Raw genomic sequence first — 17,105 nt, 5'->3', positions numbered from 1 at the left:
ACTTTGTTGTCTTCTTCTGGTTGTATGTTTTGATCTTCTTTGTTACCAAAAAAAAAGATTCTATGGTCTGACACTTCTTGTGAGGTTTGCTCACGATCCCAGCCAATTACTTGAGTTATAAACTCTTTATTAAGGTAGAGGCCTGCTTCCCATGTGGAGAATGTACTGTCCCAAGCTTCGGGGATTTGTACAGCTGTTTTCAGAGATACTTGTAGGGACCTGTAAATTTTCAGTTCTTGCAAGGTGGTATGATAAGGGACGAGGTATTTACTCCTTTCCTGGCCTATAGTCTATAAGTGACCGCAAGCACTCCTTTCTGTCCTGGAACTGAGGACGGTTTCTTCTCCACAGCCACTACGAGCTCCACCACGCCATTTCTCCTCCGTGCCCCAGAACGGCCCCTCATAACTGTGACCCAGATCCAAGCACAGGCAAAGCAAGATATTCCTGCCTCAGCACTGGCAAAGAGATCCCTGCAGTCCCCCTCTGATCAGCCACTTGATTCTCCCTCAGTCTGTGGGCCGGAAGCTCAGGAGGCAGCCACCACCCTGGGGCTGTGCTTGCTGGGGAACTAAGGCTGAGACTTAGCTTTTCTCTCACTGCAGAAACAGATTTTTCCCACTGACCTTCTGAGTTGTCTTTGGCATTTGTAGGTTGAGAGCTCTGGAAACCACCGCAGCTGCCTGTGATTCAATCCTCTGAGGCCTGTTCCAGGTTTGCTGAGGCTTGCGCGCCCACATAGAGCTGCACTCCTCTCACAGCCCATATCTTTCTGATCAACCGTTCAGGTTGTCTTGGGCTGGAAATTTGCTTCATTCTGTCTTTTTGTGGGTTCTGCTGCCTTAGAATTTGTTTAGAGCCATTTTTTAATAGGTATTTGGAGGGATTTGGGGGAGAGCTCAAGCAAGTCACTGCTTTCAGTTTGACATCTTGGCTCCGCCCTCCTTCTATGGTATTATCTTGAGACCCTTGACATCCTTGTCACCAAGGTTTGGATAGACTCCAACTTGTCAGTGTTTTTACTAAAAATGAGCGTAATGCTCCAGATGTCTTGGTTGCAGCAGAATTCATCATGGAGTTTGTCTCCCAGTCCTAGCCATTATGTCTCTTGTGCAGTTTAAGTTTTTTGTTTTTTGGGTTTTTTTGCTACTCTATCACAGAGATTTAGATTTGGAATGGATCTTAGGTGTTTCCCACTACAATCTCCTCTTACAGATGAAATGGAAATTTGGATGACTTTCCCACAGTTACATGGAAGCAGTGAAGGACTAGCCTCAGATACAAGAAAGACCATGCTTTTGGATATGGCTCATGTCAAATATGGTTAACCTTTTAGTGCTCCAGAATCCTCTTAGACGAAAGTAAGACAGAAATTGACAACTTATCCATGGGAGAGAGTTCCTACATGGGGAGTCCTCTCAGTCATTCTCCCTAGCCCCACAATGAAATCACTAGTCTGGGATTGGGGGGTGAGGATGGGAAGTCAAATAATTGATTTTTATGAAGCTCAGACAAATTCTTGTCTTATACTTGAAAAATTCAATTTTGGACCCAAGATCACATTTCTATTAAATCTTAATTCAGCCCAAAGGTACCTTCCTTCTGAGATCTTCTTGTATCCTGAATCTAACGTTAGCTTTCCTTCCTAGCTTTGATATGTGTCATGTTACTGATAGAAAACGCAAATTTTTGAACTGTTCTACAAGAGATTTCCAAGTTCATTGAATTAGTACATAAAAAGGATTAATTGTAGGAACTATAGATGTATGGCCTGGTGAACAGAAGACTTAGGGCTGACATTTGTATTCAAATATCTGAAAGTCTGTCATGTGAAGACGTTGCTGCAGAGAAGCAATGAGTGGAAATCATAAAGGAATTTTAGTTTGATATAAGGAAAAACATTCCATCATTTAGAGTTGTCCAAAAGTGGATTTGGCTGGGTTAGGAGGTAGTTTACCTCCTTTCATTGGAGATCTTCATGCAGTAGCTGGATACATGATGTAATTGTGTTCTTCACCTTTTTTATTTTCTTTGTGCTTTTGCTTTAATTTTTTTTAGTAGATTCTCTAGGATTCCCTAAGCATAACGTCTGCAAAGAGTGATAGTTTTGTTTCCTCATTGCCTATTCGAAATCCTTCAATTTCTTTTTCTCTTATTTTTATAGCTATTAAATAATAGTCGTGATAATGGACATCCTTGTTTTCATCTCTGATCTTACTGGGAAGGCTTCTAGCTTATCCCATTACAGATGATGCTTGCTGATGGTTTTATAAATACTGCTTATCATTTCAAGTAAAGTTCCATTTATTCCTATGTTCTCTAGTGTTTGAGTGTTGTATTTTGTTAAAAGCTTTTTCTGCATCCACTGAGGTAATAATAAGATTTCTGATGGTTTTGTTGTTGAAATGGTCAATTATACTCATAGTTTTCCCTGGTCCTTTCTATTTAATATTCTTACACTTCATTCCCCTCCATAAATTCTACAATCTAATGACATTGGCCTCCTTGCCCACAACACCCTGTCTCCTAACAGTAGTTTTATTGGTTTTATTGGCTGTACTTCATGCCTGCAATGCTCTGCCTCCTGCCTTCCCTACCTTCAATTGTTTCCTTCAACTGGTTGATAAAATCCCATCTTCTGAAAAAAGATGTGATTTCTGATCTCCCTTCATGCTAATGCCTCCCCTCTGAGATTATCTCCATTTTATCCTGTCTAGTACAGTTTGTACATAGTTGTCTGCGTGTTATGTTCCTCATAGATTGTCAGCTTCTTGAGGGCAAAGACTGTTTTTTGCCTTTCTTTGAATACCCAGAACTTAGTATAGTCCTTATCACATAATAAGTGATTGCTTACTTGAATTTATCTGTCAGGCTTTCCAGATTTCTCAGCCAATAACTCCTAAGGCCCTCAGCTGCCTTGTTTGGTAGAGTTATCCGTAATATTTTCCAACCCGTATGAATGTGGTTTAAGGAAAATGAAATTTACTCTGAGTTAGAGGCAGGTGGCAGCACAGTGGATAGAGTGCTAAGCCTAGAGTCAGAGAGGAATGAGTTCAGATTTGACCTCAGACGCTTAGTGGCTGTGTGACCTTGGGCAAGTCACTTAGCCTTTCTATGCCTCAATTTTCCCAACTGTAAAATAGCGATAATAATAGCACCTACCTCACAGGGTTGTAAGGATCTAATGAGTTAATATTTATAAAAAGCACATGGCAAAGTGCATGACACATAGTAGGTGCTATATAAATGTTCATTCTCTCCCCACTCCCCCATTCACTCTCTTCAAATTCCCTCTTCCCTTCAGGCACATCAGTTTTTTGTTTTTGTTTTTGTTTTAGGCAGTTGGGGTTAAGTGACTTGCCCAGGATCACACAACTAGTAAGTGTCAAGTGTTTGGTCTAGAGGATGGATTCGAACTGAGGTCCTCCTGACTTTAGGGCCAGTGCTCTATCCACTGCGCCACCTAGCTGCTCCAAGGTACATCAGTTTTGCTCTGAGTTCCTTCCCTAAGTAGCCATGCAATCTTGGGAATTCACCACTTTTCTGGATCTAGACTTCTTAAAATCAGATATTAGACTAGATCTCCACGGTCCCTTCTAATCCTGATCTTCTTTCTATTTATTATCTGGAAAATGGATATAGGTGGATAAAGCATTTATTTATTAAGTGCTACTGTGTGCCAGACACTATGCTAAGCTCTGGGCATCCAAATAAAAGCAAAAAAAGTCCCTACCCTCAAGAAACTTGCCTTCTAATGGAGAAAAGCAACATAAAGAGGAGGGCTGGAAAGCGATTCAAGAATATGAAGGAGGAAGGGTCTTCTCATGGGGCAAGGCTGCTGGGGAGGGAGTAGTAGGCTGAAGAGTAAGGAGTAGAGCTGGAAGTGAAATGAGCATAACCTGGGCATCTGATGAAAGTGTCCAGGCCACGGACTCACCAATCAGAAGTCTAACTAAACACATCACCTTCCCCACAGCAATTATTCAAGCCCCCAACCACTGCCAAAATTACATTTCAGCAAGTGACCTCACTTTTTACTGTATTGAGAAAGTCAAAGCCAAACCATATGATGTGAGCTCTATTAACTGTCTTCATCCGCACCTCAAAACCTAACTCAAATCTTTCCCTTTCGCTCTGAATTTGACTTTTCTGTACCATGGTACCCTGGAGCTTCCCTCAGGTCTCCTCATCCTGAGAAAGTGCTCTATCTCTGTGGCCTTCTGACAGTGGAACATCTCTCTGCTGTGGAGACCTCCTAGTGAATCCCTCCTGGGCCCCCATTTGGGGAACAGGCTCAGTTCAGCTCACTTCCATTCCCTTCCTGGCTGTGCTTCTGGTTTTCTGGTAGCTCTCCCCTTCCATTTCCCTTCTCACTTGTTATTGTTTTCTCCCATTAGAATTTAACCTCCTTGAGGGAAGGGATTGTCTTTTGCTTGGGTTTTTATCCCCAGTGCTTAGCATAGTAACTAACACTTAAGTAAATGCTTAATCTGTGCTTGTTGCCATACTTTGCCTGCTGCCTACAAATATCCAATCATGGGAACCTGGCTTCCCCAAGGAAACACTTTATCCTTAGCTGGACTTTCCAGTACTGAGTGCATTTGCTAATAATTTATGAAATTATGAAACAGGGCAGTCATGCCTGGTTTTTTAGGTACTTTCCAGAAAAGACCACAATGGCAGTGGGAAATAAGGCTGTAATCATACTTTATAAAGGCACAGAGTGTTGCTGGGGTGAACGGCACAGAAAATAGAGACAAGTGGCAAAAGGTGGGGGGGATGGTGCAGAGAGATGAAGGGGTGGAGGAAGGCAGGCAGCATGGGGAAGAAAATGGGGAGGGGAGAAGTCACAGAGAATAACTTATTGGGAGCACTTAGCAGCATTGACCCAGATGGAAATGAAAGTGTGCTCAGCTGTGGGATGGAGAGGGGAGAGGAGTTTGGAGTCTTGTTTTTATAAGGTTTTGGTGGGGGACAGACTAACTCTTATCCATGCCACCTTGAGGTTAGTTCATTAGCACACCCATATCCTCTCAAAGTTGTCAATAAAACTTAAAGTTAACATGTCCATGTCATGCCAAAGTTATCAGCAAAATTTGGTGTTCTGCTGGTCTTAATGCAGATGTCTGGAGCTTAAAGTCCCTTACAGCAAAGCCTAGATGGCTTCTCCTGATTTTAGCACATATTCGTAAGATGTGATTTTTGGTTAATATATGATACAGTTTGCAAATTATGCTTCTTTGACCTTTGGTACAGTTTATATGTGACTTCTAGATTCCTTTTTATAATCTTACTTCCTGATATTGTTACTTTATATTGGCTACTTTTAAACTTAGCACACTGACTTAGAAGGGAGGGGAATGAAGTGGCAGAAGGACTAGAAGAAGATACAGTTTTACACAACTTATGCCCTCTAACACTTAGCAGGAACTTACAAACAGCCATATTTCCATCATCTTTAAACAACCATCATTAGACAATGGTATATGTAATTTCTCTCTCTTTTTCATTATATATGTAATACTCTATATGTATCAGTATAGAATATTATATGTAAAATTACAAAGAAAGAAAAAAGGGGGAGACTTTACATATGTCATTATCTAATAACAGTTGTTTAAGAATGGGGAAGATCTAGCTATATTTGTTGGTAGTAGTTGAAAAGTCAGGGAATAATGAAATTGAAAACTGGTGAGGAGGATGACTGAAGGGGCTTGGTACTGGTGACTTCAGGACAGAAGAGTAGGTTTGGAACAGATGCTGTAGAGAGTGTGATATAGGGGGTCAATCAGGGAAGAGTGAAAGGACTATTGGAAGGACTAGAGGATCCAGTTACCAGTAGATAACATAAACTTGTAGTAGATCTAGTCGACACAGTTGCATAACTTTCTTTCGTGGGCATTAGCAGCTCCGAAGTGCTGAATGGGAGTAGGGAAGGTATATACATACATACATACATACATACATACATACATACATACATACACACACACACACACACACACACACACACACAGATCCAGCTTAGAAATAAATATGGTACTCTGAGACAGATACATTTTAAGAAAACTAATGAACATGCATAGAAGGAGGTTCTATCTTAATTAGATGGTTAAATATTTTTCTGAACTTTAGCCACTGTTAATATGCTAATATGCATATTACCAAAGACTAACAACCAACAGAGAGAAAAGTAATTTCAATATTTATTTCACACATGCGGTTTTCTATTTCCATTTACATGTGTGTATATATATGTATATATGTATACATATGTATATGTGTGTATGTATAAACTTATATGTGTATGTACTGTTAACACCAATAGAAGATGCACTTCTTGAGGGCAGGAATTATTTCATTTCTTGTCTTTGTATCTCCAGCACTTAGAACCATGCTTGGCAAAAAGTATGTATGTTATATGTACTGTTGAATTGGTATTGAAACATGATGAATCATATTCATCCCTTCAAAAGCCTTCTCTTGAATATTCTGCTTCCTTGAGCTACTGTTGCATTTCTCCCTTCGCTTTCACCCAAATCCTCTATTGTCTTATTACTCATTTGCTTTCCACAAAATCGAGTCTTGAAGGTTATATTTGACCCCCATTGATCTTTTCTTAGTAGTACTGGTCCTTCTTTATTTTGTATATATTTGCCTTACCTTTTTAACATGACACTCTTCTGATTCTTCTACCTCTCTAACTGCTCCTTCCACCCCATGCCCAGGATCTTCTTCCTTCTTGAAAGAAGACAATCTCCAAGGTGGTGTTGTCAGTCCTCTTCTCTCTTTACAATTTTCCACAATAATCTTATTCACTTTCACACCTTTTGACCATCACTTCTTTGTGAATAACTCTCAAATTTGTATTTCCAACCCTGACCACTGTCCTCATCTCCAGACCTGCTTTTGCAGCTGCCTACTAGATATCTCCCAAGTGGAGGGTCCGCTGATATATCTGACTCACTGTTCAAAACAAACTCTTTACCTTTCTCTGAATACTAATATTTGCCCTCTGTCTCACATGGTGGGTGTGAAGATCACATTCAATAATATATTTAAAGTTTCCAGGATGCCTGCAAACCCAGTTCAGATTATCTATTCCCTGAAAGTCATTAAATCCCATAGGGATATCTTGTGTTGGAACTTTGGGATCCAGGATGATTTGGACCAGTTTTCCTAATCTCGATAATAAACAAAACAATCTGAATAGAATTCTTATGAACTCTAGCCTAGAACTGCATTACCATTCTATGGGGTCCTTAATGCTAGTTTTTTATCTTTTGTTTAGAGAGAAAAAAAAGCTATATATCACCACTAATGACATTTCATATATAGTACTGTGTCATCCTTCAGTTAAATAATGTTAGGAAAGTGGTCCTTTTCCAGATTTGTTTATGATTATGTACAATAATAACAATTAGAATTTATATAGCACTTTAAAGGTTTGCAAAGTGCCTATAATATCTCATTTGATCTGCACAATAACCTAGTGAGGTAGGAAATATTATTATTCCTGCTCTACAGATGAGGAAAATAGGCTAAGTAACTTGCCCAGGGTCAAACAGCTAATAAGAGTCTGAGTCAGAATTCAAACCCAGGTCCGACCTGAGTCCACATCCAGTCGTCCTAATCTTTGACTCTAGAGAGGGTGCCGTTGGTGATTTTGCATAGCCCTCTCTCATGTAAATCCAATTTACTTGCAAGTCATGACATGTCATGGTCCTCTTCAAGAACAAATGACGAACCAATAATGAATGAATGACTTCAGATAACTTAGAAAAAAAAAGATTGCAAGCAAGAAATTTTTGGTAAAGACATCCTTATTCTCCTCTCCCTCATCTCATCTACTTCAATTGTTTTCAGTGGTTTTCATTTTTTTGCCCTGAGCAGAATTTTAAAAGCAAATGCTAGTGTACCCTGATGAAGGGAGGTGGCAAATCTAGAAAGTAGGTTATCAGTACTGTTCAAATTAGAAGTAATTTTGGGGAATCGATCATGCACAGTCAAAAAGACAGGATTACAAAGAAATTGAGAGGAGAAAAGATATGTGACAAACAGAGGGATTTTACTTCAAAAGATGGCAAAATTTTTTGTTTTTTTATTTGTTTTTAAAGTTTTCCTCCTAGAGAAGACTGAAGACAGCTGCTATGCCCCGCCTCCAATGTGGGTGGGAGGAAAGTGTAATGTGCAAATGGGGGCGTAGTTTGATGACACGTGGGAGAGCGGAGGAAGAAGGAAGTGCTAGACCTGAAGGCGGGACGTTAATTTAACCTGCTGCTCCTTCTCTGGGTGCTGTGGCTTACGGTGTTCTGCTGTTTGATTATGTCTGCCAACAATCAAGGCACAGAATTTGGTAAGGCACCCGAGGCCTCACTTTATTTACAGCGGTTACTTGTCTGCTCCCACCTCCAGCTTGTCCCATGGGCTCCTGCCTTTGGGAATCAGTGTGACTAGTCACCATCGCGGAGATGGGGAGCCCCTTAAAAGTCTTGCATTTAGGTCAATCTTTTCTAGGCTCCAGTTCCTATGTCTTAAAGCAAGTCAGCAGATGGTCAATAGCACATCAGGGTGGTTTTATTTGTCAGTTTTTAGGTCTGTGCACGGTATCCCCTCTGTCAGAGTCCCTCAGAATACTGGCAGGAAAGCCGTTCACCCTTCCGGATACTGGAGACCCAGGGATACGGCTTCTCACTGGGGTGTATGTGTGCTGAGCACTTTCACCCTTCTTACTTCGGTTAAAACTATTTTCTCTGAGAAAGGTAACACGAGTGTTCAATTAGTTCAATCAGTTTTTCTCGTTGGTGGAGAATGGTAGTAACTGAGAAAAGGATGCGTCCTTATAGGTTTTTTTTTCCTACTAATGTTTCAGAATCATTGGCAGTAATAACTGTAAATAATAATAATAACAACCCACATTATATGGAGCTTTATCTAAATGATCTCATTTAACCCTTTCAGTAATGTGGGAGGTTTTTACATTTTACAAACAGGAAATTGAGGCTCAAGGAGATTTAGTGACTTTCCAAGAGTACATAGCTTTTGTAAGTGATAGATGAACCTTGAGCCTAGGTCTTTTGCCTCCAAGTTCAAAGCGCATTCTATTACATTCAGCCTTTCCTTCCTCTCTTTCAGTTCCCTTTGTGGCAAAACAAGCAAAAACAAACCAACAAGGAAAAATCTCAGCCTTTTTTGTCCGGGCTGCTTTTGAAGAATTTCAAAACAAGCTTAAGTTAGTGGAAAGGCAGATAGTTTCTTGGACTTTGAAGTTTAACTCATATTGAGTATGAGTATTTGGTAAGGGACCCCATACACACACACACACACACACACACACACACACACACACACACACACATATATATACATGCATACATATATACTATATATACAATATATATACTGCATATACACATTTATAACTAATTGTAAAAAAATTACATCTCTGGTAATTTCCCCCAGAATATAATTTCTTGTTTTAGTTCAGTGTGGAAAACATAGGTGACATAAGAATTTCAGTTCAGATTTCTGAAGAATTTTGAAACTAAAATTCTATAAAACTGCTTGAACTATAGCTTGAATATTTTTATATGCAATGGTGTTATATTGTAGCAGGTTAATTTTTAGAATAGGCTATATGAGTTCAAACAGATTAAAAAGTCTGGTCTTTAATGCTTAAGAATTTCTGGGAGCAGTCAGAGTCTTTACTTTGTAAATCCAGTTGGTTTACACACTGAGTAGTCTACTCCTTTAATCATTACTTCTTAGCACATTGTATTTTTTTTTTTAAATATCAGTCATTTCTGAATATTTGGCTTCAGGAGATAATTTAAATAGCTACTAAAGGAAAAATCTTACTGTGAAGGATAGAGCTGGGGTAGACTTAATGAGTAGTTGGGAAAGTTTCATTTCCCTCTACCCCTCTGTCCTTCATATTTTGACACCTACTATCTGTTGATTTCAAAGGCCTTTGGAGGAAAATTTATTTTTAGTTGTTTTATATTTTTAGGTATTTGTCCCTGGTGGAACAAAAGTGGCGTCTCACAAGCCCCTTTCCTTTACTATTGCATTATTTGTGCCAATGTTTGGTGATTAATATTACTTTGATAACTTCATATTATTTAAAATGTTAACCTCTGGCCTTCATCAGACCTACCATAAAACTAAACGTCACTTCTCTTTCTTCTAGGTATATTGAACAAAAAAGAGAGTGTCACTAATTTTCTGTAGAATCAGCAGCTTTCACCTATCTTTATTAGACGTGGGTTTGTATTTGACTCCTTCCTCTTCATTACCCCTTATGTCTGTTGATTTCATCTACCTAACATTTCTCAAATCCATTTCCGTCTCTAGTCTCCTGTCTGTCCCTACCACTGGTACAGGCTGATATGACCATTTGGCTTAGACTATCGTAACTTTATAGGTCTTTCTAATTCCGCCTTCTTTCTGTTCTAAACTATAAGTTTTGTTTTGTTCCATTTGGGCATAGATCTGGTTATATCCTTAAAATGCTGTTCCTGGATCTTCTAAAGCTATTATCCTATAGCTCTCTTCTCTCACATAACCAAAATCCTAGGAAAACATCTGTATTTTCTTTCTATTACTTCTCAATCCTTTGCATTTTGGCTTCTAACTTCATCACATAACTGAAATTGCTTTCTCTAAAGTTACCAGTGATCTTTTTTTTTTTAACTTTTTATTGAAGTCTTGTTTTTTACATCATCATAGTTATTTCCAATATCTCTCTCCCTTTCCTGCCCAGAAAGTCACCCACTATAACAAATAGTATTTTTTAAAGAGAAAAAAAAATCAACACAACTGGATCAATACAGTGAAAAAGTCAGAAAAAGTGTAATGTGCCAACACTTGTCCACTTTCAAAGGGGTGGGCTGGGGGTGTCCTCTCACAAAACATAATTTGTTTTTATGATTTTGTTACATTCACTTTTGATTTTTTTGGTATGCAGTTCTTTCCATTTACATGTTCATAGTTATTGTGTATATTGTTTACTTGCATCTGCTTACCTCACTCTGCATCAGTTTATGTAGATTTTCTGTGCTTCTCTATATATAATTTCTAACAGTGTGGTGGTATTCTATTACATTCCTGTTTAGCTATTCCCCAGTTCATGGATATCTCCTTTGTTTCTAATTCTCCTCCCATAAAAGTGCTACTATTTGGGAACTTTATTCTTATTGGTGGCTTCCTTGAGTTATAAGCCCAGTGACAGGAGTCTCTGGTTCAAAAGGTATGGACATGTTAGTATAATTTCACATTACTTTCCAAAATGGTTACACAATTTCACACCTCTACCAACAGTGTATTAGTGTGCTTATCGTTCTACAAGTCCTCCAAAATTGGCTATTGCCATTTTTCACAATCTTTGCAATTTGCAGGATGTGAAGTGAAACCTCATGATTGTTTTGATTTACTTATTATTAGTTATTTGGAGCAGTCATTCGTGTGATTGTGAATATTTTGCAATACTTCATTGGAGAACTGTTTGTTAATATCCTTTGTCCACTTGTCAATTGAGAAATGGCTGTTTGTACACACACACATATGTGTGTATATGCACATATATACATATTATATATATATATATACACATATGTACAAAATAATAAACTCTTATCAGAGAATTTGATACAAAGATTTTTTCCCCATTTGACCACCTTCTTTCTTATACTAGGCATATTACATTTGTCTGTGTAGAAGCTTATCACTTTCCTGAAATCAAAGTTACCTTTTTATCTTTTGTAATTGCCTCTATTTCTCATTTAGTTAAGAATACTTCTCCTACCCATAGCTATCAGATATATGAGCTTCTTTTTTAATTTTTAAAAATATAGTATGTTCTTTAGGGAATACAGCTAGATGGCATAGTAGAGTGCTAGGCCTGGAGTCAAAAACAACTTTTGAGTTCAAATCTGGCCTCAGACACTTACTAGCTGTGTGACCCTGGGCAAGTCACTTAACCCTGTTTGCCTTAGTTCCTTCATCTGTAAAATGAGCTGGAGAATGAAATGGCGAATCACTCCACTGTCTTTGCCAAGAAAACCCCAAATGGGGTCATGAAGAGTCAGACTTGTCTGGAAAATGACTGAACAATAATATGATCTTTAATATTAAAGTTGCATATCCATTTAGAATGTATTATAGAATATGGTACCAGATGTTGGTCTAGGCCTAATTTCTCCAGACTGCTTTCCAATTTTCCTAACAGTTTTTATCAAATGAGGAGTTTTTTCTTAGGTAATTTATATTTTCCACTTTATCAAACATATTAAGTTAGTGAGTTCCATTGATTCTCATTATGCCTCATCTAGTTAGTTCTATTAATCTATCACTCTATTTTTTTGATGTCTGCTGATTTATGATATAGTTTAGGGTCTAGAAGGGCTATTTCACATTCATTCCTATATCATTTCATTATCATATGTCTTTTGTTTTTCTAAATGAATTTTGTTATTATTTTACCAAGTTCTATAAAGTATCCCCTTGATAATTTTGTTATATGGCATTTTATATATTATATATATATATAATTGTACCATATAATTGTATATATATATAATTATATGATACAATTATATAATTGTTATACGGCATTAAAAGTTCAAATTAACTTTGGTAATATTGTTATTTTTACTATATTGGCACAGCCTATCTGTGAGCATTGAATATTTTTTTTAGCTATTTAAGTTGACCAGAGATCTTTTACTTGTTGAATCTGATTGATTTTGCTCAATCATGGGTCTTCTCAACAATTCTAGCATTTGATGCTCAACTTCCTCTTCTTGGATACTTTCTTCCCTCTGGTTTTGTATACACACAGCATGCTCTCTCTCTCTCTCTTTTTCCAACTAGTTGTCTATTCAATCTTTCTCTGTTTTCCCAGTTCTCTCTATATTTTTCTACCAGTTGACCTCATCATATCCTATGGGTTTATGCAGATGATTCCCAAATCTATGTGTCTAGCCCAACTCTCTCTTCTGACCTCTCTACTCACATATATTCAGCTACCTATTGGACATTTTCAAACTATAAATCTGGTAAGTATCACAAGTCACTGTGTCTAGAACAGAATTAACCTTCTCCCCCAAATATCTTTGTTCCCCAAACCTTTCCTATTGAACTTTCTTATTTCTGTCAATGGCACTGCTGTTCTTCTAGTCACCAAGATTCACAACTGTGGCATTATCCTCGCCTTTTCACTCTCTCACCTTATATATCCAATCATATCCAGATCTTATCTTTGTATTTCCAATTCATCTCTCATATTAATTCACATGGTCCCCAGCCTTCCTGATTTAGGTCCTTATCATCTCTTGCTTAGACCATTCCTATAGCCTTCTAAATGGTCTTCCTGCCTTGAGACCCTTCCTACTGCAATGGATCTCAGATGCTAATGTGATTTTTCTAAAATTCAGGTCTGTGTCACTCCCTTATTCTGTAAACTCCGCTGACTCCCTATTGCCTATAATATAAAATACAAACTGTCTTTGGCTTTTAGAACCCTTTACAACCTGGTCCCAGCCTACTTTTCCAGATTTTGTTTTTTTTTTTGGTGAGGCAACTGAGGTTAAGTGAGTTGCCCAGAGTCACACAGCTAGTGAATGTTATGTGTCTGAGGTCAGATTTGAACTCAAGTCCTCTTGACTCCAGGGCCGGTGCTCTATCTACTGTGCCACCTAGCTGCCTCTACTTTTCCAGTCTTATTCCACATTACTGCCCTGCACAAACTCTGTGGTTTAGTCAAACTGACTTTTTTTGTTATGTCTCACAAATGATACTCCATTTCCTGTCTTCCTGCCTTTGAACTGATTGTCGCCATGTCTAGAACACCCTCCCTTCTCATTGCTTTACTTCTGCCTTTTAGAATCCCTCATTTAGAAGGTCCTTAAAGGCAAGGACTGATTCATTCATTGTCTTTGTAAACCTACGGCTTTTAGCGCAGTGCCTGGCACATACTGGGCACTTAATAAATGCTCATTGATTGATAAGTCTCCTCCACTCAAAACATTCAACAATTCCCCATTGCCTTCCTAATAAAGGCCAGACCTTTCTGCTTGGCATTGGCAACCCTTCCACGACTGAGGGTGGTTACATTTCTAGCCTTATCTCATATTATGCCCTTCTATGGACGTGATGTTTCTGCTAAAATCAGACAGCTCTATGTGCTGTAAACATGAAATGTACTCTCATTCCTCCATTCCCTGAATATCCTCTCTACCCCTTTTTGCCTGTTAAACTTGTCCTATCCTTTAAAAGTCCAACTGCAAATACATTTTCTCCAGAAAGCCTTTCTTGGTTCTAATCTACCCCCACCACACTGGGAATGACCTTCTCCTTCAAACCTTTTAGGGCTTTGCTTTGTAACACTCTAATACACTTACCATGTAATATTGTGTATTATAGGTGTGTTTGTGTCCTTTTACCTCACTAGATCATAAGTTCCTCTAGGGCAGTGACTTGTGTTGTTCTTAAACTTTGTGTCTTCTCAGTTTCTAGTACAATGTTCTGAAATAGAGTAAATACTTAATAAATGTCTGTTGTATTTTATAGTGTTAAAAAAGCTCCATAAAACACTGGTGTTTGCCTCTACTACCAACTACCCATTATTTAACCTTTTTAGGCCTCAATTTCCTTATCTGCAAAATGAGAGGGTTGGACAAGATGATTGTTGAGGTCCCAGTTAACTCCAAACTGTCATCATGCTTTAATAGGCTTTTGAGCTCATCAACATGGGTACTCCCTATAGTGATCCTGATTGTCACCCATCCATGCCCTCTCATCCTGTATGATTATTGTTCAAGTCCTCCTGTTAAATACGTCACAAAAGGCCCACCCAACATTGTGGAAGCCTTGCAGTTCTTTTGTTGAGATGGGGTTAGTAGTGGAGCAAGAAGGCTGTCCATCTTTCCACCTTCTTTTCTGGCCACGTATCTCTCTGATGATACTGCAGAGCTTTCTAAGTGAGATCCATAATTACTCGTAAGAATTAGGTCTAAATATGTAGAATAGAAAAAAAAACAAAGAAAACCAAGGGGATGAAAAATGTCTATTGTCCAGACTTTGACAGGCAACCCTTAGAGAAGGCCCAACATTATTTATATTAGACAGTCATTACTTATGAATGGTAAGATGGGTTCAGCATTAAGCAAGAGGAGAGTAGGTGGGCTTGCCTTTGGGGACATGCATATTGCTTTTAGATTCTGCCCTGAAACACTGACCCATCTTTTGAACAATGGTATTCTTCTGGTGATACCACATGGCTGCTTTTCATGGAATACCACACGCACTACAGAAATATAGGTTCCTGAAAGAAGTGCATAGCTGGGAGTGAATAGTTTGCAGCACACTACCAGTCAAGAAGTGCGTGAGTGAAGTAGAATAAAAGTTGTCATCACAGAAATCTATGAGCAGAAGATGCTGTGTTGTTTCTGAAGTGGATTGATATGTTTCTTGCTAGTTCACTTTGAAAATAAATATCTCCTCTTTGTGGATGACATCATACTGATTGTAAGAAATCCCCTAGATGAATTCCATAATCAAAAGAGCCCATCCTAACTATCTAAATAGGAAAAACAAAGTGGATTTTGAAAAACCAAGTGCCTTTTGATATGCAGTTAGATTGAAAATCCACAGATACGCTTGGTTAGACACTTGAAATGAACAATGAACTGGACCCAGAACTGACCAGGAGGTGGGAGGAACAGGCTAGATTGCCTTTGGTAAAATGAACAGATCTTTTCCTGATCTCAAGCTTCTTCCTGAAATAAAGGGCCATCATTTTCCTCAAGTAGCACAATGGATAGAATGCTGGTCTTGAAGTCAGGAAGACCTGAGTTTAAATCCAACCTTGGAACACTTACTAGCTGTGTGATCCTGGGAAGTCGCTTAACTTCTAGCTGCCTCAGTTTCCTCAATTGTAAAATAGAGATGATAATAATAGCTCTTACCTCCTAGGGTTGTTGTGAGGACTGTATGAGATAATTTTTATAAGTGCATAGCATGGTTCCTGGCACATAGTAGTTACTTAATAAATGCTTGTTTCCTTTCCTTTTTTAAAAAATCAATAATATTCTTCTACTGACATTGGATGGCTACAAATCATGGGATACTACTGCCTTCAAAGTATTGAAATTGAGACTCACCCAAAGGGCAATGGAGAGATATGTGGTGGATGTGAGCAAGCTGTAACACATTATTAAAAAAATCATGGAAGAGAAACCATATGAGAAAACGAATTACAGATAAGAAATTTCACCTTACTAGATTTGGCCCAACCTACTAGCTTGTGAACATCTTTTTGGATCCTGATTATCATTCAGCATGTTTTCTCCTCCTTTCAGTTTTGTGTTGTTTGCAAATTTGATAAAGATGCTGTCTTATACTTTTCTCCAAGACATTGATGTAAAGGTTAACCGCGTGAGGCCAAGCATGGATCTCTGTGATATTGCCCTAGAGACTTTCTTTCAAAGTGATATCAAATCAACTTGAATTAATGACTGCTTTTGTGCTGGAATTCAACCAGTTACTAATGTATTGAATTGTCCTATCATTTAGTCTACCTTTCTCTTTCTTTTCCACAAGAATTGTGTGACACATTCCCCCAAATCTAGATAAACTAGGTCTATAGCATTCCTCTAATCTATTAGTTTTGTCTGTTTAAAAAGGAAATAATGTTAGTTTGAAATGACCTGTTATGGATGAATCTGTGCTGGCTCTTTATGATCACCTCTTCTTTTTCTAGGGAATAGTCATTGTTAATGGAATTAAAACAGAAGAATAAACAAAAAAAACCCCTTTTTTTAAACCTCTGAGCCATGTAGATTTTAATTGTTTGGAATTTTTCCAAACAATTTTAGGCGGCTCTTCCACTTAAAATGTAATGCCTTTGACAGAAAGAAAAGGTGAATAAAAGTGACAGCTGGCAGATCCCTTGAGAATGTGATGTAAGCATGTCACTAGAAATTATTTAAGTGGAAAGCACCGTCCCTTATGGTCACTGGAGAATTGGTACACTGAAATATATCCTCTTTGAATTAAATGCATGAAAGGGGACTTTGAAAATTTTCAGTTAACTCCACAATATGTAC

At 38.2% G+C, this 17,105-nt stretch overlaps 1 protein-coding gene across 2 annotated transcripts in view; it reads left to right on the top strand.

Annotated features, from left to right (window-relative positions):
• Positions 1–8,229: 8,229 nt before the first annotated feature.
• Positions 8,230–17,105, top strand: part of DERA (deoxyribose-phosphate aldolase) — a 125,563-nt gene continuing 116,687 nt past the window's right edge. Inside the window, exon 1 of one of the 2 annotated variants that reach the window (XM_020994369.2) lies at positions 8,230–8,356. In XM_020994369.2, coding sequence (XP_020850028.1) covers positions 8,326–8,356 — 31 coding nt within the window. In that variant the 5' untranslated portion in view covers positions 8,230–8,325. The remainder of the gene's footprint in view (positions 8,357–17,105) is intronic. The other variant, XM_078155341.1, reaches the window with a different exon arrangement.

This window comes from Phascolarctos cinereus, unplaced genomic scaffold (assembly GCF_003287225.1).
Source record: "Phascolarctos cinereus isolate Bilbo 61053 unplaced genomic scaffold, phaCin_HiC Scaffold_1;HRSCAF=81, whole genome shotgun sequence".
NCBI classification, from domain to species: domain Eukaryota; kingdom Metazoa; phylum Chordata; class Mammalia; order Diprotodontia; family Phascolarctidae; genus Phascolarctos; species Phascolarctos cinereus.
Note: the sequence above shows the minus strand (reverse complement) of the source record. Positions and strands in the feature narration are given on the sequence as shown.